We start from the raw sequence: 23171 nt of genomic DNA on the forward strand, positions 1-23171 counted from the left end.
CACCTGAATTATTGAAGAAAAGCAAAAAAGAGTTAAAGATTATGGAGTTGGTGGAAGGAGATGCATCCTACACCACCATGATAGGGATGACTCTGCCTTTAGCAATAGTGGACAACCTTATCTCCTTTTTGAAAGAGAGTCTAGATGCATTTGCCTGGACTCATGAAGACACACCAGGTATAGATGGAAGTGTCATAGAACACCATCTAAACGTTGATCTAAAGAAGAAGCCCGTCCAGCAGAGACGACAAGTATTCACCCCCAAGCGAAACAAAACCATTATGGAAAAAGTAGACAAGCTCCTATCAACTAGTTTCATTTGAGAAGTTTATTACCCATATTGGTCGCCTAACGTCGTCATGGTGAAAAAGTTAAATAGGAAATGGAGATGTGTGTTGATTTCACTGATCTCAAGCAAGCATGTCCAAAAGATAGCTTTCCTCTGCCAAGGATCGACCGGTTAGTTGATTCAACAATAGGACATGAACTATTAACGTCTATGGATGTCTTTTCAAGATACAATCAGATTTGTATAAGCGAAGAAGACCAGGAGAAAACAATGTTTATCACAAGCCAATGACTTTATTGCTACAAGGTAATGCCCTTTAGACTAAAGAACGCTAGGGCCACGTATCAAAGGTTGGTGAACTAGATGTTTAGCAAGAAAATCGGGTGCAATGTAGAAGTCTATGTTAATGACATGCTCGTCAAAAGCAAGGCAAACATAGAACATTTGGACGACCTAAGAGAAACCTTTGACACACTCCAAAAGTATAAGATGAAGCTCAATCCAACAAAATGTTCCTTTGGAGTGTCATTAGGAAAGTTTCTCAGTTTCATGGTATCCCAAAAAGGAATAGAAGCCAATCTTGAGAAAATGAAGGTCATCTTGGAAATAATGTCGCCCAAGACTATGAAAGAAGTTCAAAGATTGACGAGACGGGTCGTAGCTTTGAATAGGATTGTGACAAAAGCTACAGACAAGTGGTTGCCCAACAAGAAGGCCATGAATAAACCTAACGCAGCCAGACACCTGGTGCAATGGGCCATCGAGCTTAATTAGTTCGACATCGAGTACCAACCTTAGTTAGTGATTAAAGCATAGGTATTGGCAGATTCTATTGCTGAATTCAATTTTTTAGGTGATGACCAGAGGCAATTTTGGATGGTTCATATTGATGGATCATCTGTCAAAGTGGCACAAAAGTTGTCATGATATCTCTTGACAAGGATGTCCTCAAATATGGAGTATAACTTCAATTTCCAGCCACTAATAATGAAGCAAAATATAAGGCAATACTCACTAGCTTAAGACTAGCAAAGCTCTGGGTGTTAAAAGCTTAGTGGTTAAAAGCAACTCCAGGCTTATCGTCGGACAAGTGAACCATGAGTATGAAGCAAAAGAGGAACGAATGTAAAAATACCAAAGGTTAGCAGTCCAGATGGCTAATCATTTTGATGAAATTAAGTTTGTTCAACTGCCAAGGGAGGAGAATTCAAAAGCAGATAAGGTTGCTTGGATAGCCTTGTTAAAACAGCAGACTCAAAATGAAGGCTTGATGATTGAAGTACAGACAAAAGCCCAATAACAAAGAGATCCAAGCTCAGCAGGTAGAGCCTAAAGGCATTTGGATGACTCCAATCCTTTTATACATTTAGGAGGGGAAGTTACCAGAAGATCCTGATGAAGCTAGAAGAACTAGGGTTCGTTCAACGAGATTCACCATTCTCAATGGCCAATTATACAAATGAGGGTATGCATTGTCGTATCTCAAGTGCTTAAACCCACAAGAAGAGGACTATGCACTTAGAGAAATTCACGAAGGAATCTGCGGAAACCATTCAGGTTCGAGGTCGTTGGTAACGTCGTCAAAGTTAGGTATTTTTGGCCAATAATGCAAAAAGATGCATACTCCCTAGTCCAAAAATGTGACAAATGCCAACGCTTTGGAAATATTCTGAGAATTCCTACAGAGAATATGACAAGAATTGCCTCATCTTAGCCATTTTCAACATAGGGAATAGGCATCATCAGACCACTCCCATAAGGTAAAAAGCAAACTCGATTTTTACTTGTTGCAATTAATTACTTTACCAAGTGGGTCGAGGCAGCACCTTTTGTTAGGATCACAGAGGCAAAAATCCAGAGCTTTGTTTAGAAAAACATCGTTTACAGATTCGACATTCTAAGGATCATCATTTCGGATAACAGGCATCAATTTAGTAACTCCAAATTTACCACAAGCTAGGAATCAAGAACCACTTCTCCTCCCCTAGATACCACCAAGCCAATGGATAGATAGAGGTAACAAATTGGACCTTACTGAAGATCATCAAAGTTTGACTTGAAGGGGCAAAATGGGCATGATCAAAAGAACTCCCTGGTGTATTGTGGGTGTTCTCGATGACTGCGAGAACTCCTATACGAGAAACCCCATTCAAACTAGCTTTTGGCACAGAAGCACTCATCCCCATGGAAGTTAGTCTGTTTAGCCTCAGAAGAGAACCTTTTGACGAGAAGACTAATGATGAAAGTCGAAGGTTAGACCTTGACTATCTTGACGAGGTCAGAGAAGATGCCCTATGGAGAGTGACAAAGTACAAGTAGAAGATGATTAGGTATCATGACCAAAGGGTCAAGTTCAAAAGGTTCAATATTGGAGATTTAGTATTGCGCGGAGTAAGAGAAGCCACGAAAGACCCAACACAAGGAAAGCTGAACCCAACCTAGGAAGGCCCATACAAGATCATCAAGTATTCCTAAAGGGGAGCTTATTACTCAAATCACTAGAAGAAAAATAGTTTCCTTGTTCGTGGAATGTTGAACACCTCAAGAGATTCATCAAAATCCAAATGAGTAAAACCATGTAGATGATAAAAATCCTTATCAATGGACAAAAGTCGTTAATTAAGGTTAAATTCAAATGAGTACAATCACAATGATGATCAAATTCTCAAAGTGAGAGTAAGTCATTTGATTAAATTCATAAGGTTAAAAACTGACAAGTACAATCATATTGACAATCAATTTCTTAAAGCGAGAGTAGGTCATGTGATTAAATTCATAGGGAATAAAAACTGACAAGTAAAGTCATAATGATGATCAAATTCTCAAAGCAAGAGTTGTTCATATGATTAAATTTATAAGGTTAAAAACTAACGAGAATAGTCATAATGACGATCACATTCTTAAAGCAAGAGTAAGTCATATGATTAAATTCAATAGGTTAAAAACAAGCATAGTCATAATGATGACCAGATTCTGAAAGCAAGAACAAGTCATATGGCTAAAGGTTAAAAACCAATGGATCAAATCATAATCACGATCAAATTCTCAGAGCAAGAATAAGTCATATGATTAAAATTCACAAGCTTAAATACCAACCGATTAAGTCATATTGACGGTCAAATTCTCATCACAAGAGTAAATGTCATGTGATCCGATCCAAAAGGTTAAAATCAGCTAGTAAGATCATGTTGATGATGAAAAATCCTTGAAGCAAGAATATGTCATATGATCAAATTGACAAGATTAAAACCAAGGAGTAAAATCATGTTGATGATCTAATTCTCAAAGCAAGGGTGAGACACATGAATAAAATCACGAGTATAAAAATTGACGAGCATGTAATAACAACAATATCAACAAAGCCAGGTCTTCCTAGTTATCAAAAGCATGCAAAGCTCCAAATTGTTCATAAAAACAAAAATAAAAAGAGAAGTTGTTTTAAACAAACTTGTCAAAACATGGACGAGAACCAGCCTGAAAACAAGGGCAAAATAAAAATAAAGTTTAAACAGCAGGATCGACGACGAGATCAATAGGGGGATCAATTGGTGCATCCACAAGGCATTCTCCTTCATCCCCTCCTTCTGCCCCAGCTTTCTCATTGGTCCTAGCTCTTTCATTAGCCATCATCTCCTTGTCAATGGCGTCAAAGTCTAGGTCAAAGTAGTCGATGGTTGTAGAGAGGTGCTTCAGTGTCCATCGTTGCCAAAGCTCGAAGCCTTTGAAGAACTCATCAAAGGTGATGATACCAAAGGCCTCTGACAGTCAAAAGTCTGCTACAGCCTTCTCACACTCGTCACCAATCTTTAGCATTGTCGACTGAATTTGCTAGTCCTTTTGAATTTCTAGCATTTTCTCTGTCCTTAGCTGTTTAGAAACTTTCTTTAGTTGGGTCTTAGCTTCATTTTTCTAGCTTATTGCTTTAATCAAGTCATTCCTTAGCCTTGAGCTCTCAGTCTTAGCTGCCTCTGCCCTCAAATCGACCATTATGACCTTCTCCTCTTTCAAGAGAAAGTCTATGGTTAGGCGCAACGATTCCCCAAGGACTTGAAGAAAGTAACTATATGTAGAGACAAACAAATATGTATGTATGAGAAGAAACTATTTGAGGAAAACTCACTTGCACAAGCTTGTGAACATGACAACTAACGAGCTTGAAAGAAGGAATAGAAGATAATGCTTAAGCTTGTCATTAGAGATGACATTGTGAGTTTGTCCAAGGGCTGTAGCAGGGTTCGTTCAAATGCTGTCACCTTTCTTCTCCTTTCCTTTTCGAGTTAGAGGAGGAGAAGGCAGCTCTTCAATTAACACTGTGGGAGAGGACGATAGAAGGGTACGAACAAGGCTAGATATGATGATGCCTCCACTACTCCCGAACTTTTGCTTCTTTAAGGGAGGTGAAGAAATCTTCGACAAAGGCTGATTCTTCTTCTCCTTGGCACGAGCATACCTATCCTTGCTGAAGCAAGTGGCCATGTCTACAAAACAGAATAGGTTGTTCATAAGGAAATGACGAAGTAAGGTTATAAAGCTGAAAAATTACTCCTCTCTGCCCTAAAAAGTAAGCTACGGACATTGACTAAAGGTTCAAGTCCCAAACAATGTTTGTATAAAGATCGAGGATTCACAAGCTCGTCAAAATCCTCGATACCAAGAGAGAAGTCCAAAGTAGCTTGAACCCGTTCCTGATATCGTCTCTTCAATATTTGATGAGCTTTCATTGCAAAAAGAAAAGGGTTAGGATGAGCTAATACTCAAACGATGAAGGGAATCAAAAGAAGGGAAAATACACCAAGTGTGGGAACCTCTTATGTACATGGCAATTGGGGCACCTCACTCTAAACTTCGTCATAACTGGTTTCCTATTCCTTTCCATAGATAAAGAAGTACCTAGACTTCCAGTCACAAAAAAAAGAAGGGAGTCCGTGGACGACCCTAGAATTCATATCTCAAGGATGAAGTTCAAAATAACTATAGTGGGTTGAAGGCATTAAATAATAAAGATACAAGAAATCATTTAGACTAACCATACTATCCTCATGGATAAACATTAGATCGACATAACACTCATGACCATTTGCCACGCATTTGGGATAAGCTTACTAGTGGCAATCTTGAAGTGATCAAGCAACTCATGAATAAAGGGGTGGATTGGAAAATGAAGACCACAAAGAAAATCGGCCTTGTAGAAACAAACATGGTCATGAACAAAGGCACAAGCCTTTTTGCCTAGATGAGAGAGATGTATCTTCGTCTTAGCAGGTAATTGGAAACGTTTCCTAAAATTTTTCAGGTATTTTCCCTTCAAGACACACTCCACGGAGCTTGAAATGGTTTGGAAAAAGAAGATGTAGATGGTTTAGACATCACCATGTCTACCTCCATACCCACAAGGTCATTGCTAAATGACAAACTCGTACCTAGCTCGCCTGACCTCACCTCGGAACTTGCAACCCTCTCCTCGACCATCTTACTCACCAAATGATATTGAATTAAAGGGTAAAGTTCAAGCAAGAGTGGCCTACAGGCAAAGTCTAGAACCACAAAAAAACCCACTTGTGGATGCCAACCACCCGAGTTCTTAAGAAAAACCCCCAACCTACCAAAGAAAAAGGACACAAGGGGGATTCTAACCTAATGGTAGTATAATCAACCACGAATCAAGGGAGGAAAGAGAGAACTCACAAGAGACGTAGAGAAAGTAAGCTCAAAAACTTGAAGAAGATAAAATGAAAAAAGGAGACGGACGGTTTTTTAAGAAAAAAATGTGAAATCAACGCGAGAAAACCGAGACTTGACCCCCGCATGTCCAACCAATCAAAAAATGACACGTGGCCATGGCTAGATGTGTAATATAAAGTGCATTTAATGCGATGTGAATGACATCAAAAAAGGGAAATCCTCGACATACGAGATATAAATTGTTGATATTCCTACAGCCATCCAAAAGACCAACAAATGAATAAGGGGGCAACTGTCGTATACTAAAATTATAAAATCGTCCAAGCAACGGATGAGTATTACATCTACAAGATCATCATAACAGATGACGAGCATCCCATCCATAGACCGTCATAGGAGAAGACAGCCATTTAGCATTAATGGCGTAGTCATTAATGGTTTTGTAATTGATGGGCTCCAACGATGAGAAAGGCCAATCATGAACCAATCAAACTTGCATTTAAGATCAGGCAAACATTACTCAAAATAGCCAAGAGAGCCATTAAGAGGCCACCGACAATTAAACTCATAATGATGATCCCGACAGTTGTACTAAGGCTATAAATAAGCCACCAAGCACCTGAAAAAAGGTACAAAATTTCAAACATATTACATTCTTTTCTCTAAGAGATATTGAGAACTCTATTGACTTTACCATTAGAGAACTGTTGGCTAACACCACTCCGGTGTCTTTCTCTCTCATCTTTGTAGGGAACACGACCTCATCATAAGCTCCAACGATTTTATCAACTAATGACTATTTTTGGCTTCATCAATGTGCATCTTGTCTTTCATAATCTACATATCTTACACTGTGGGCATTATGCTCCCCTCCAGCTCTGACTGACAATTAGTATCCTCCCGTTGGTTGTGCCTACTAGCGACATTGCATTCTTTCTGACCTTCTCTTTCACATTGGTCACTTGTCAGGAGATGATTGTCATCGTGCTCGTCGTTATGCTGATCTTTGGTTTGGGCGCGACGTTCATTCATCAGGTTCATCTGTTGTTCAAGATCCTAATTTCGCTGGGTAAGCCACTTGACGACCGGAGAGAGGGTTTGCACTTGTTTCTCCAAGGCGTTGGAGGGGTTTCCGGTCTCCAGGTTGGTGGTAGTCATTGACCACATCTGGACCATGCAACTATTTGTCTTAGAAGCAGTGATATGGTTAATCACTTAGTTCCCACAAATGGCGCCAACTGATGATGCACAAAATTGTCACTGAGTTGATCATCCACACGGGCTGTGATTGAAGTACCTAAAGAAAAGAGCATTGGTGGGGTGCCAACCAAATACCCTCCAAAAGTTAAGCTAGTGATAGAAGAATCTCCAATAACTCAAAAGTGTAAGAGTTAGAAAATTTCACATACCTTGGAGAAGAGGAGACTTGGTGCTTATATAGTGGTGTAGAGCTGACCATGATCCCATGGACGTAGGACCTTTCCTTGTAGGGAAGATATGGAGTTAATGTTCCGAGATCTTAGGGCTTTATTTCCCATATTTGGAGGATATGAATATTTAGATGGATTTTGGACGTGGTGTGCAAGTTCTTTTCATATAGGGAATCATAAGTGGATAGTATGAAAATGGAGTGGGACTAAGTATATTCCACCATTGGTATTGATTAACCCAACGGGTAGATTCATACCTGATGACGAATGTAGATAGAGGATATAGACAATGTCACGTGTCCATCAGACTCGAAGGAGACATTTTATCCTGAAGGACACCTTTGTCCCGAAGGATATATTGATCTCAAAGGGTATCTTTGTCCTAATGGGTATATTGATCCCAAAGGGTATATTTGGCCTAAGGGTTGATTCAAGCTTGAAGGGTCTAAGGAACCCAAAGGGCATTGCCAACCTGACGACCAAAAGGAGTTAGAAAATTTTCCTGGTTGAAATATCCTTATCATTTGTTTTACTTGAAAAAAAAATAGAATACAAATATAGTTATAATTTTTTAAAATATATATATAAATCATGTACTATATAATAAAAGTTGGATACTAAAAATCATGTTTACCCTACATAACTATCTTGATATTTGTTAAAAATGTTCACATTCTCATTAATTATTGAGATTACTTTATATTAAACTTTATTACCAAAACATTACATGACTTATTAGTTATTAATAGTTCTAATTTAAATAAAAATAATACTTCAACTAAAATTTATTACTAAAATTTTCAAATAATTTAAAATAAAAATTAATATTTCTTTTAAATATATATCATAATTTATGTTTTAATATAGTAAAAATTATATATTACATATCATACTTGGATCAAATGGCTCATTATAAGTTCTTCTAGGACTACAATTAGGGGTGTGTAGTGAACCCATCAACCCGCCAAAACTGATCCAACCCAACCCAACCCACTGGGTTAGGTCAGATTTTAAGGGTTAGTGGGTTGGGTTGGGTCATGAAATTTTTTATTTTTTATTTTTTTTAACAGAAGGTCGGGTTGGGTTTAGGTTATGAGATTTACAAATCCGCCTAACCTGACCTGACCCAGCTATATTTAACATATTTTTAAATTTAAAAAAATATATTAAAACAATATATTATATAATTTTATTATTTAATATTTTGCCCCTCTTCCTAAACAAAACCCAAACCCTAAGTTTTTCTCATATAGTTTGTGTTTGTTTGGTGTTATGCTCATGATTATTTGGTTATAAATTTACTCTTATTTGTGGTGATATTGTTCTTGTGGGGCCCGTGGGCCTGATAGCCTCAGCCCATCGTGTAGTAGGCCCAAGGCCGATGCCGAGGAAGACTGACCATCCAAGGCTAAGTTGGGGAAAGCCTCTTTTTTAACCCACGCCGAGGACCTCTTCGTCCTCGGCATACTAAGGATAATTTTGGGAAGGGACAAGCCCAGAGCAAGCTGTCACATTCACACTTAATGCATTCACCTAACCCCTCTGGTCGCATTAATGGGGATATAACCCCTTAGCAGGGCAACGTTGATCAGAGTGAACCACTTGAGTACTGATAAGGCCTCTGATGGGACGGACGGCTAGAAAAATAGATACTTACAGAAAAATAGAAGTGGTAGACAGAACCAAGGTATTGCATGGTCCTCGGACCCAAGCCTATGGCAAAACTATTCACACCGTTATACCTAGGTACTAGACAGAACCAAGGTATTGCATGGTCCTCGGACTCAAACCTATGGGGAAACTAGATACTTACAGAAAAATAGAAGTGGTAGACAGAACCAGGGTATTGCATGGTCCTCGGACCCAAGCCTATGGCAAAACTATTCACACCGTTATACTTGGGTACTAGACAGAACCAAGGTATTGCATGGTCCTCGGACTCAAACCTATGGGGAAACTAGATACTTACAGAAAAATAGAAGTGGTAGACAGAACCAAGGTATTGCATGGTTCTCGGACCCAAGCCTATGGAAAACTAGATACTTACAGAAAAATAGAAGTACTAGACGGGACCATGACTCGAACCCATGGAGAAAATAATTATCTGGAGAAAAACCAAAGCGTTACCTAGAGTCAAGCTATAATACGGTCTTTAAATTTATATTTGAAGGATAACAGATGATTTCATGAGATTAACTCCAGAATAGAATACAAATATCGAGCAGAATATTAGAGTAAAGAAAATAAAAGAAAATATCTGTAGTTGGAAGCAAAGTATTAAGCATTCAGTTCAAACAGAAAGTACACAATTTTCTTACAACGCCACCGAGGCAAGAAACAAAATGAAATAAGAGAGAAAATAAAAGAGAAAATAAACAGAATTATCCTATGTCGTATACCGGTCTCCCCAACTCAGTAGGCAAATTAATTTGATAAGCAAATCAAAAGGCTTTAGCCAATGCCTAAGGGCTTTGTCTCGAAGGGTCCGTAGGAGGCCTCGCCATGTCTTGTGGTATTTCCTGACCCTCGATTCTAACTCCCCCCAACGTTCTCTGGGGTTCAACCTCCTCGGAGGGTTGGTTAGCTAAAGATATATCCTCGGCGATTTTATCGTGACTCTCAACCGCTGGTAATGAGGACCCCTCCTTGGGAGCAGCAGGGGCAGTCTCGCGAATTGCAATAGGGTAATATACCCTGTCCTCCCTCCTAAAGGCAGATGAGGCATCAACCCCTGCTTGGTTGAGGGCTTCATGCCAGGTCTGAGAACAGTAATGCCTGCACACTGCAGGAACTTGAGCCCGAAGGGTGGCTTCAGTCTTAGCCACCCCATCTGCGAAAGCCTCCTCCTCCACCTGTTCTATAGAGCACTCAGCATCTATTTTTGCAAATACCGCCTCGTCTTTGGCTCTCACAGCCTCGTCCCTGGCATACTCGGCAATACCTTTCTCATGGATTGCCACGGTCAACTTTTCCTTCAGATAGGCAATGTCCCCTTTGGCAGTTTGTAGTTGACCATCAACGTCTAGCAAGCGATTGGTTTGGTCCTCAGCTTACTTCCTAGCCACGGCTAGGTCGGAGGCAGCAGTGTCCCTGGCCTTTGTCATCTCCTAAAGATCCTCAGTCGCCTTTTTTAGGTCGGCCTCAGATCTCTTGAGGGTATTAGCAGTTTCCAAGAACTTGTCACGCTCTTGCGCTAAGGGATTGCTCTGGCCATCGACCTCCTCGTCTAACCTGAAAAGAGCCTGGATAGCCTGCCAATAAAAACAAGTAACTCCATAAAGAGAAAGGAAAGTACTAAGCGACAAAATTCGAATAAAGTAAACAGGTGCCAAAGGACCCACCATGCCTAGATATTTCTTAAGGTCAAGGACAACCTCTGACCCACTCATATTTCTTAGCTCGGCCATGTCAGTGGGAAGAAGAAGAGATTTCTCCAGGGCGTCGGCTACGAGAGCCCCCTCGGCTCTTTGAGATTCCCGCATCGATGCGTTATCCATCAGGGGCGGATCATGGAGCATGGCAGGGGGCAGCCAGGCTTGAGCCTCGGATTGCTGAATGGTCTTCTTACCTTTCCGTTGACCACCGAGCTTCAGTTGCTTTGGAGGCCTGCGAAATCTACCCTCCTCGGGCGGGGAATGAGATTTGCTCCTATCCATTGGCTCCTTACCCTTGGAAGGTCTCTTCCTTTTCGGGTCATGAGACTCGGTCTGAGGGTCTGATATTGTGGGGACAGAGGATGACCTGGTTTGCACAGTTAAAATCTGGGGCAGAGGTGCTGGGGGCTGGGGCTGCGACTCTTCCGGTGCACCCTTCTTGGAACCGCCTTCGAGCAGGTTAAGAAGATTGGTTTGGGGCTGTCTTTTTAAACCTATCTCAGCCTGAGTACCAACTCTTAGGGACCGGAGATCGGCTTCGGACAAATGAGGGTCTCCTAGATCACCAGAGGGATCCTCGGACTAATCAGCTAGGTTGAACACACTATATTCGTCCTCAGAAGAACTCAGTTCAACCACCTCCCTTGCCTTCTTAGATAGTCCTTCCTCGGCCACCGTTACTTGTTGGGATGAGGAGGGACCTGCTAGCGGAATGCCTTCAGGTATATACGACCCCTCAGAAAATGCAAAACCGTCCTCCACCACGGTAATCTGCGTAAGCCGAGGGTCACAAGCTCTAATTACGTGCTTCGGGACTGGGAATGATTTTTGAGCTGGGTCGCATCTGAGGATTTAATGAACAGCTCTGACCTGGTTATTAGTTTCGTTCAGGAAAAGTTTCGACCTAAGAATGGTTTCCAAATCCGCTTTGTTAACCAGGTGGAAATGACGTGCAAAGGCGTGCGGATCTGCGAAAAGAAAAGTGAAACTCCTGTGGTTAATAAACCAAAGCGAATATACAGTTACAAACATAAAAATACTGAAACCTAGATTGTCTCCTACTTCGGATACCTTACCTGGCTCCCCCTCTACTGTTGGGCAATGAAAACCGTTGTGCCACTCCCCCGACACTATGAGAAAATCTTGAGTCAACCCCTTATTGGAATCAGGAAGACACTGGATGAGACGAACCCTATCGTCCCTTGTCTTCATATAGTACGTCTTACCCCTCAGGTGATGAAGGTTGTAGCACCAGTTCACATCGTGATGAGTCAGTCTTAGCCCCATTTTCTCATTCAAGGTGTCTACACACCCTAATATCCTAAATACATTCACGGCACACTGGGTAGGAGCCAGGCGAAAATGCCTAAGGTAATTGAGGGCCACTGGCCTCATAGGGATTCTCATCCCTCCCTCTACGAAAGCGACTATCGGGATCACGACTATCGGGATCACGACTTCACCCTCTCTCCTCTTAATGTACCACTCCCCTTCTTCACAGTACTTCAAACTCACATTATTGGGTATCCCATAATCAACAATGAATTTGTTCATCATCTCGTTGGACTCAACCAACTTCTTAAACTTTCCCATTCCCCAAGGACGACTAAAAGTTCCAGAAGAAGAAAAGAAGGAATAGAATCAAGGAAATTTGGGGTCACTGGAAGAAGAAGACTTAAAGAAATATAACGATTCTCTTCAGGTAGTGTGCAAGTTGAACCAGATTCAAATCATACGCATCAATGGTTGTAAGCGCGAAAATGAGGAAACCAGGCGGTTCAAACAGGTACTTATACTCCCCCTTAGGTTCCCCAAATGTAACTGCCTGCCCATAAAAGCAGGAGATCTCCACCGAACAATTACCATCACACCGTTGAAAGTGGGAAACGTGGTGCCGCCAAAATTTAATGAAGGCACACATTAAGTCTTGAAACGCAAAAAACGCACATCGGGCAGTCGAAAAGTCGCCAGCATTAGCACGAACCGAAGTGGGGCGATTCGTCTAGAGGGCCCGTAGGTATCAAAACCCTCCTCCCCGTCCGAGGGAACATGCAGCAGGGTTTTGAGGGGCTATTGTGGGGCCCGTGGGCCTGATAGCCTCAGCCCATCGTGTAGTAGGCCCAAGGCCGATGCCGAGGAAGACTAACCATCCAAGGCTAAGTTGGGGAAAGCTTCTTTTTTGACCCACGTCGAGGACCTCTTCGTCCTCGGCATACTAAGGATAATTTTGGGAAGGGACAAGCCCAGAGCAAGCTGTCACATTCACACTTAATGCATTTACCTAACCCCTCTGGCCGCATTAATGGGGATATAACCCCTTAGCAGGGCAACGTTGATCAGAGTGAACCACTTGAGTACTGATAAGGCCTCTGATGGGACGGACGGCCAGAAGAAAGGCGAATGGATGATCAACAGATGGAAGAAGGAGATAGGAAGATGAAGACTATATAAGAAAAGCAAGTAAAGTAATATGGAGGGGGGAGAAGGGAGAAGAAAAATGGGCTCCTCGGCCACGTGCCGAGGAGCATCCCCCCAGTTGTAAAAAAGTTCTAAGTATCTTTTAATAAAAGAAGAGAGTTCATGCTTGGTGAACGACGGCCAGCGCCTAAACCTTCAATCCACTCTCTACAAATTTATTGTTTGAGCTTGTTGGGCTGAAAACCCATTCATACTCTGGGTCCAATCCAAATTGAGTCTCTACAGTTCTAATGCTCAATTTAATAATAATAATAATAGTAATTAAAAAAAATGTCTAACCCGATCCACGTGGGTTGGGCTGGATTAGGTTGAACCCCTATGATGGGTTGGGTTGTGTTGGATTTTTTTAACCCATAAAGATGGTTTAGGTTGAAAAAAACTCATCAACCTGACCCATACACACCCCTAACTACAATAATTTACCATAACCTATTTATCTACTGTTTTTACTGAAATATCTCAGGATTCGGTAGTTTCTTTATTATTAGACTAAGATACTAATTGGTTTTTTGGCGCATGACTTCATAGAGTCCTAAAGGTAGTTTCTTTATTATCATATCAAGACACCAATTGGTTTCATAAAAAATAAATAAATAAATAAATAAACAAAACCAATTGGTTTTTTGGTGTAGACGTAGATTGAGCCCTAAATCTTTTATTTGACTATAAGAGATTTTACCAATTGAACTCACTAGAACCCATATATTAAGATAATTAATTTATCTTAGTTGAAACTATGTTAAAATTTTAAGTGACTCACTAGTTATTAAGTTATAATATTATTAGTAAAATATTGTCCTTTATATATATATATATATAAAGTTTTAATTAATTCGTTTACTAGTTATTTTATGAAAAATAAGTTGGAATTTTAAACTCATCTAAACACACGGACACACTATTTTTATGGCCATGTACAGGAGTTGAGTGTGCCGTGCCATGGTGGTAGTACGTTATGAAGAAATTTCGTCACCATTTAGAGCCATATGAGGCTATCATGTCCTTGATGACTTCTAATAAAAGACTTGAAAGCTAAGTATAACAAATTGTACCGTAAGAGAAATTTCTTCACCATTAAGAACCATGTAATTCCATAATGTCCTTAATATCTTCTAATAGAAGACTAAAAACGAAGCATAACAAATGGTACCGTGAGAATAAGTTTCTTCAACATTAAGCCATATAAGGCTATCATGCCTCCTTTTGAAAAAATAAGGAAAATTTTAAATTAGCATTAATTTTATATTAAGGGATTCGGTACTGATATTAATGTGATTGGTATTATTTCAACCACATAATAAATAAATATATGAAATTAGTTTTTTTTTTTTTTTTGGATAATAAATTAGTTTGTAAGGTTTGCGTAATGAAATTTGTAACATCTTCAAAATCACTTAAGTAAAATATGGGACTTGATTATTTTCTTTTTAGAAACAAACATATACACACACAAAGGAGAGGAAAATGAGTTCTAACACAAAAATATACCATAACTCCACTCAAAAGCCTTGATAACTTTTAAGAAAGGGTGAGATAAGTTATACTATACACAACACACTCTCTTAAACAATATGAAACTTAACTATGTAGTGAGAGGAGGATGTATAAATTATAATATCATAACAAAAAGTTTAGAGTCACAACTCTTCTTACATTTTTTTTTTTAAACAATTATTGAGTTAACAAATTGTTAATGGTAGACAATAAAGTAGTGTTAGTGATAAGCTCATATAGTCATACGAGAATTAATCACAACTTGTCAAATCAATAATTATGGAAAATATTGTGATGTAACTTTACTCATGCCATAATGGATTCGAAAAAATATTATAATAAACTAGCCGATATCTCGTGCAATGCGTGGTGCATTTTGATAAATTTTGTAAGAAATTATTTATGATCCATTGATTTCATGAATACATTTATTGTTAATCACAATTAATCTATGAAATTTTCTACTAAAACTAAATTCAAACTAAATACATTAAGGGAAAAAATTCCTCTAATTCATGCAACCTAGAAACATCACCAGGTCACAGTTCATATTGTCATTTACAAACCTATTAGTTCTTAGGTGTCTTTGTTGTATGATTTATGCTTTATATATCAATTAGCTTATAACCCCATGCATATGCATAGATACACTTAAAAACATACAGTAAGATGCATAATATAATTCCTATATATATATAATTTAAATACTATTGATAGTCATTTTTATATTTTATTAACTCTTTAAAAATTTTTGTAATGATATTATTAGGTATAAAATGTAAATTTTCCATTTTTTATAATTATTGTGAAACACTTTTTTTTTTCTTTTTTTTTCAATTCATTTATTCTAGACTCTTTGATTTTTGTATTTAATAACTCACTTGGATAAATATTTTTAATGTGGTTTCACATTTGATTCTAAAATTAAGAAATAAAACTCTTTAAAAATAAATAATTTAGAACACATGACGCAAAATTGAAACTCTAATTTGAAATTTGAATTTCAGTTTCTCTCCGTTTCACCTATTATTATTATTATTATTATTATTATTATATATAGATTAGCTATAAAAACTGCTAGAATTTCATGATACAACATTAGAAAAAATAATGCCACAGTGATGCAATAATATCACAATTTAACCTCTAAATTTTAATTGAACTAAAAGCAACCAAAACAACTACAAATCCATACCAAGTATATGCATCATATAGAAAACCAAAAATCTAATTTGACACATAATATGAAAAAATAAGCCTAAACACATTATTATGCTAAATAAGTAAAAACGTATACATAACATCTAAAAAAAATATTGAAGATGAACATAATATTTTGAAAATTAACATACCTCTCAGAAAGAAAACCAAAGATATTGAGAGAAAAATTATGGAAGTTTAATTTTTAATTATTTTTTTTATACAAGATAGAAATTCTACTCTTACTTAATTTAAGTGTGTATATGTGTGTGAAACTCTCTTCTAGAGACTTGAACTTCGGCCTTTACCCTTCACACCCCACAAGCACTTATACTTGTAGAGTGACCACCGCACCAAGGGTGGAAGTTTAATTTTTAAGCCCAAAGGAAATTGAGATTTATATTGAATAAATGTGGAGACGAGTAATCATAAAACTCAATTCATTGAATCCAACTCTTGTAATTTTGCATTGAAGTTAGTTTTATGTAGAAAATTGAAAAGTTTTCTTTACTCCTAAATTTCCCAAGGCCTTTTAGATCGATCCATATCTATCCAAACCATGTAAAATTATAAATGTATACATATTCTTTGAAGTTTATTAATACATTGAAATGGTACTATTTTGTGCTTTTTGTATGAAATTGAATACTTCCTATGCTAATTTTGGCTTTTACTAGTAATGCCCATTTTTGCTAAACTCTCTTTATAATCTCATCCCTCGTGAGCTATTGGTACTTTGTGCATTTAATTTTCCCAAGTACGTGAACCAAAGTGACAAAATGGAGTCACCCAGGCATACTTTGTTAGGCAATAATAAAGAAGAGCTACTTGCATTTAGAAGCTTAGGAGATGATGATGAGGGGAGCAGATGTGTGTGTCTCACTTCGGTAAGAGAAAAAATAAAGAATTGTTGGATTAGCTTAAAAGATTTTTTTGGGAAAGCATGGGAAATGGGTCGCTCTGATCCCCGAAAAATCATATTTGGAATCAAAATGGGACTGGCATTGTCAATTGTGACCTTGCTCATATTCTGGAGAGAAACATATCACGACATTGGTCAGTACTCAATCTGGGCAATCCTCACTGTCATTGTGATGTTTGAATTCAGCATAGGTATGATAATTATCGTTTAGTGTATTATATTTGAATTGTATATTTGTTAGGAGTTTGTTCATGATCAAAATATTAAATTATAAAAATTTGCTTCAATGGTGATTTTTGTTTTTCTTAAAATCTAAAGCTAATTACTTACTATTATTTCATCTAGGAGCAACTTTTATCAAGGGATTTAATCGTGGGTTGGGAACATTGTGTGCTGGAATTCTTGCTTACTGCTTTGCTGAGCTATCATTATTGGCTGGCCAATGGGAGAAAGTTGTAATTGTCATAAGCACTTTTCTAACAGGTATGAATTTTAAGAAATATTACCATGAATCACTTAAAAAGTTTAACAAAAAATTTATTTTTTGCTCTATGGTGGTTAGGATCTTGTACCTCTTATTTGAAGCTGTATCCGACAATGAAGCCCTATGAATATGGATTTCGAGTATTCATATTGACCTATTGTATCCTTATGGTTGCTGGGAATAGAACAAGAGAATATACAGAGGCAGTCCTGACTCGACTAGTGCTTATTGCAGTGGGGGCAGGGGTCTGTCTAGCTGTAAATATTTGTATTTACCCCATTTGGTCAGGAGAGGATTTGCACAATTTGGTGGTGAAAAATTTCATGAGTTTAGCCAGTTCATTAGAAGGTCTGTGAGTATCTGTTTTAGTTATGCCAGGAAATTAAGTAAATGCTTTTTCATATATATATATATATATATTAGCTAGCCACATTGCTTAAATCTTTTTGTTGATTATCACAAGCTTGTTTTCTAGGGTGCGTTAATGGGTACTTGAAATGTGTTGAATATGAAAGGGTCCCTTCAACAATTCTTACATTCCAAGCTGCAGATGATCCATTGTACAAGGGTTACCAATCAGTGGTAGAATCTAAAGGCCAAGAGGATACTCTGGTATTTGCTATATTAATATCATACAATGCTAATTGAAAAAAAAAAAAAAAAAAATGAGTAGGTGTTCACAATTATGCATGGTATTGATGTGTTCTAATATGTGCAGTTAGGCTTCGCAGTCTGGGAACCACCTCACGGTCGTTATAAAATGTTCGATTATCCTTGGAAAAACTATGTTAAAGTAAGCGGTGCATTAAGGCATTGTGCTTTCACAGTCATGGCACTGCATGGATGTATTATGTCAGAAATACAGGTAATTATTATTATTATTAAAATATTTCCACTGCATAATTATAAATGAATGTGATTTTTTTTGAATTAGTAACGCATTAATTAGTTTTATAAAAGTTATATAATAAATTTGTAATATATCTAATGTCATTCATTCATCAAAAAAAAAAAAAAAAAAAAAATCTAATGTCAAACAAATTATTAAACTTGTGCGCTTACATTCAGGCCCCAGCAGAAAGGAGACGGGTCTTTTGTAACGAGCTTCAAAGGGTTGGAGCAGAAGGTGCTAAATTTTTACGTGAGCTTGGTAGCAAAGTAGAAAAGATGGAAAAACTAGGCCCCGAAGACTTACTTAAAGAAGTTCATGAAGCTGCAGAGCAATTACAAAAGAAGATAGACCAAAGATCATATCTCCTAGTCAATTCAGAGAGCTTGGAAATTGGAATACATCCTAAGGAACTAGAACACCAAGAAAATCTTTTGGATAAAGATAATGAAAGTATGCAATTGGGTTTTAAGTCTTTGAGTGAAACTGTGCTCGATTTGAGGTCACTTCCAGTATGGACTCCTTCAAAATTTGATTATTCAAAGGATATGTCGAGGGAGCAAATATCTTGGCCATTGGGTCTCTCACTTAATGGTGATGCAGTTGGTAAAGAAACTGAATGCAAGACATATGAAAGTGCAAGTGCCTTGTCCCTAGCAACATTTGTTTCGCTTTTGATTGAATTTGTTGCAAGACTTCAAAATGTGGTTGACGCTTTTGAAGAACTCAGTGAGAAAGCAGCTTTTGAGGAGCCGTTTATCAATGTGCCCATTTCAACAAAGAGGGTAGGATTTTGGATCAGACTGTTTAGGCGTTACAGTCTCAAAAAATGAGATGTGTTTCGTTAGCCTCAAAATCACAGAATATCATGAACAAATTCACCCAAAAAAATAATAAAAAAGGCTCACAAAAAAGAAAGGAATTTATATTGCTAATCCATTGCCTTGGAACTATCACCTTATTATTTCTGGTTTAAAAAAGCTGAAATTTCCCTCGTCAATGAATCATATCTTACACATTTATACCCAACCATACATACTGTGTTTAGCAAGAACCCAACATACTGTTGAAGACATTTACAAATAGCATAAATACAATTTATTTAAGTTAAATAAAATATAAAAAATAAACCTATTTATTTGGCGACTTTGGTCTGAGGCTTGATGGTCTATCTTGGAAAACATGTGTATCATTGCATTGGGCTCAATAGCCCCAAGCCTACCATCTTGTCTAGGTTTAATGTATTGATACTTTCATACTGTTGTACTAATACCTTAGTAGTTTGTACACTATATTATTTAATTTTATTCATACTTGTGTGGTTGGGTTGTGTATTGCATTTTTATCATATTGGGCCCTAATAAAGGGTCAATTTATTATGCAGTATATTACTGCAAGTCTAAAAACCAAAGGAATAAAGGAAAAAAAAAATCCACAGAAAAGCGAGGAGGAATGGTTGAAGGTTGATGGGGAACTTTTTAGCTAACTATATACCTAGTATTCCGAGATGGGCTAGTCTTCCGAAATGAGTTAGTCGTTCAAGATGGGCTAGTCTTCCAAAATTACCTACTTATCAGAAATGAAACACTCAATGTAACAATTGCAAATTATCATGACTACTCCAACCAAGCACTCGTCACGCATAGAAACAAATGGGTAAGCACTTAAGAGCCTGACCTTCTAACCCATCTGTCACCTTCATTGATAGATGGGTAAAGATGGGCGTACTAAGCCTACATTACAATGCTCGCATCATCTAAGATTCTCCTATATTTATACAACCGATTGGCAATGGGATAATTTCCATCTCTTACAAATCAGCAAAGGGATAGTTCCCAACTCCTACAATTTAGCTGAGGGATAGCCCCACGTCCCTACAATTCACTTAGGTGGTTATCCACAGACCCCTATATAAACACCAAGGCACCCTAATTTCGAGATGCACAAAAAATACTATTTAGAAACTCCTTAAAATTTCATTGTGAGTTTTTGACTTAACCTTTGGAGGTCTTAGGCCAGCATCACATCGGTGCTCTTTGAAGGTATTTCCATTTTTTGCAGGTTCACTACTCTTCACCTTTTACTAAAGAATGTGGGTTTGGGCAATAGGCCTACTGATGGTTTTCAGCATCATCAGTTGGTGCCATCTGTGGGAATCAAGTGATTAGCCATTGCTTTACCCCTGACCCAAAAGGTCGTATGGTCCAAACTCAATCGATGGCATTAGTCAAACCAAAAACTGGAAATCCCCCCACCACCATAGAAAGGCAATTGCAAATGCTCTCAACTGCTATCGAACGACTTACCCAGCAGAATAAAGCCCTTGTGTTGTAAAATCAAGTGTTGGAGGTATGGGTTGAACAACTGCAAAAGTAGCGACTTGAAGCCAGCAACCACCAAGAGCGCACCAACCATCATCAATCAAGGAATGATCATCGTGAAGAAGACAAGACTGAGAGCAATGTACCTAGTAGGTAGACTAAAAGATAAGATGCATCGCTCTGCGAACCCGAAATAGGCAACACACAATGGAAGACTAAGATGAAGGCAATGAAGGACAAAATGGATCTTATGGTGAATGACATGAAGGGAGGAACATCAACACTTGACAACCTAGTACATCGCACCGACTCTCGCTTCATGGCACAAGTCACATCTTGCCCATTACCGCCTAAATTCCGGATGCCATCCTTAGAGAATCATGATGGGATGAAAGATCCACTTGACCATCTTGAATCCTTCAAGGCTCTCATGCACCTCCAAGGCATCTTAGACAAGATAATGTGTCGAGCTTCCCTACCACCCTAAAAGATTAGCACGAGTTTGGTTTAGCAAGATTAAGTCAAACTCTGTATCAATCTTCAAGGAGTTGGGCAATAACTTTGTCACCCACTTCAAAGGCACAAACGCTCAACACATGCACTGATGCAAATCATGCAACAAAAAGACGAAAGCCTCAGGTCATACGTGGCCCAATTCAATAAGGAAGCCCTACTGATAAACGAGATGGATGAGATGGGCTCAAAGAAGGAGAATTCTTCTTTGTTGTGCTAAGGGATGAGTCGAAGACCATCGCTAATATGCTTTTTTAAGGCTACAAAGTACATGAATGCAGAAGACACACTGATTGCTTATAAAAATGGAAAGGGTAAGAGGAAGAGAGAATATAGAAGACACCCAAGCTAACACTAGGAAGACAACCTCTCAGTTGGATAGGAAGAGAGATGATAGGAAGGCAAGGCCTCCATCTAGGTAAATCATTAACTTCACCCCACTAAATATTCCCTTGGATTAGGTATTGATGCACATCAGCGATGACCCCACGCTCAAGTGGCCAGAAAAGTTGAAGGGATACCCAAACAAATAGTCCAAGAACAAGTATTGCCGCTTCCATTGTGACCACGGACATTGGAGAAGACATTTGAGTGGACTAATGACTGTCAAAAAGCTTTTGAAGAGCTAGAGGCCTACTTGTCAACACCACCCTTGCTCAGGCCATCAAAGCCAAATAAGGACTTTTTCCTCTACTTGTCGGTGTCGCCTATAGCCATTAGTTCATCCTTGATCAGAAAGGAAGAAAGGATACAAATGCCCATATACTACACCAGCAAAGTCTTAAGGGGAGCTAAAGAGAGATACCTTCCTATTGAGAAGTTGGCATTTGCTCTAGTCATGGCTACTCGCAAGCAGAGGCCATACTTCTAAACCCATACAATAATCATCCTGACGAACAAACCACTGAAGAAAGCCATGAATAGCCCCGATGTAGTGAGAAGAATGGTTCTTTGGGGCATTGTTTTGAGTGAATTTGATGTGCAGTATCGACCAAGGATAGCCATTAAAGCTCAAGCTCTAGCCAATTTTGCAGCAGAACTTTCACCTACCAAGAATGAAGAGGGCAAGGAATAGGGGGCAGCCACATGGATTGTCAAGATTGACGGCTCATCCAACAAGCGTGTTGGTGAAGTTGGCATTATACTACAATCACTAAAAGGGGATGTGGTAGAGTGTGCTGTAAGGCTTCAATTGTAGATGACAAACAACAAGGCTAAATATGAGGCACTCCTAGTAGGCATTGACTTAGCTAATGTCGCAAGAGCATACTCTATAGTTATCCATTGTGACTCCCAAGTAGTTGTTGGACAAGTCAATGGAGACTACAAGGAGAAAGGGGAGTGCATGAAGAAATATATGCATCTTATGAAGCAACACGTAGGCCAAAGCTTGGAAGCAAAGTTCGTATAAGTTCCAAAAGAACTTTCTTTCGTACAATGCGCACCAACAATGGATCAGATAGAAGTCCAAGTGATTCTGCCAAGAGACAATTGGATGACTCCCAGCATCTTTTACCTGAAAGACGGACAACTTCCAGATGACCAAGGTAGTACAAGAAAGCTGAAGGTTTGGGCTTCGCATTTTGTCTTGATAAAGGACATACTGTACAAGAAAGGTTTCTCTCTTTTGTATTTAAGATGTTTAGCCCCAAGTGAAGCAAACTACGTGCTGAGAGAGGTGTATGAAGGAATTTGTGGTAACCACGCAGGGGCCTATTCTCTTACTCGAAAGCTCATTCGTGCAAGATACTATTGGCCTACATTACAGAAGGATGCCCAGTCTTATATTAGAGCATGTGATAAATGCCAACACTTAGTAGCATCCCTCGACAACCACCAAAGCAACTCACCCCAATGACATCTTCATGGTCCTTTGTGCAATGGGGACTAGACATAATGGTCCATTTCCAATAGTAGTTTGACAGCTCAACTTCCTTGTTGGCATTGACTACTTCACAAAGTGGGTTGAAACTAAGCCACTAGCTACCATCACTGAAAAAAAACATTAGGAACTTCATATGGAAGAGCATTGTCTGTAGCTTTGGGATATCAAGGGTGCTAGTTTTTGATAATGGAAAGCAATTTGACAATGAAG

General features: G+C 38.6%; 1 protein-coding gene across 1 annotated transcript; it reads left to right on the top strand.

The window, feature by feature from the left end:
* The first annotated feature begins 16686 nt into the window (after nucleotides 1–16686).
* LOC111984624 (aluminum-activated malate transporter 9) lies at nucleotides 16687–19275 on the top strand. The gene is made up of 6 exons (XM_024016242.2): nucleotides 16687–17060; nucleotides 17215–17352; nucleotides 17432–17701; nucleotides 17829–17965; nucleotides 18072–18218; nucleotides 18422–19275. The coding sequence occupies exons 1-6, from the start codon at nucleotides 16727–16729 to the stop codon at nucleotides 19073–19075; spliced, it is 1680 nt and encodes a 559-aa protein (XP_023872010.1). The 5' UTR covers nucleotides 16687–16726; the 3' UTR covers nucleotides 19076–19275.
* The last annotated feature ends 3896 nt before the right edge of the window (nucleotides 19276–23171 follow it).

The sequence above is a fragment of the Quercus suber genome, unplaced genomic scaffold (genome assembly GCF_002906115.3).
Source record: "Quercus suber isolate HL8 unplaced genomic scaffold, Cork oak 2.0 scaffold_50, whole genome shotgun sequence".
Taxonomy (NCBI): domain Eukaryota; kingdom Viridiplantae; phylum Streptophyta; class Magnoliopsida; order Fagales; family Fagaceae; genus Quercus; species Quercus suber.

Excerpts from the sequence above, each read along its gene's own strand:
- LOC111984624 (XM_024016242.2), top strand. The coding sequence starts at position 16,727 with ATGGAGTCACCCAGGCATACTTTGTTAGGCAATAATAAAGAAGAGCTA. Across the intron at positions 17,966-18,071 it reads AAGGCCAAGAGGATACTCTG|TTAGGCTTCGCAGTCTGGGA; the intron begins GTATTTGCTATA and ends TAATATGTGCAG. Across the intron at positions 18,219-18,421 it reads GTATTATGTCAGAAATACAG|GCCCCAGCAGAAAGGAGACG; the intron begins GTAATTATTATT and ends GCTTACATTCAG.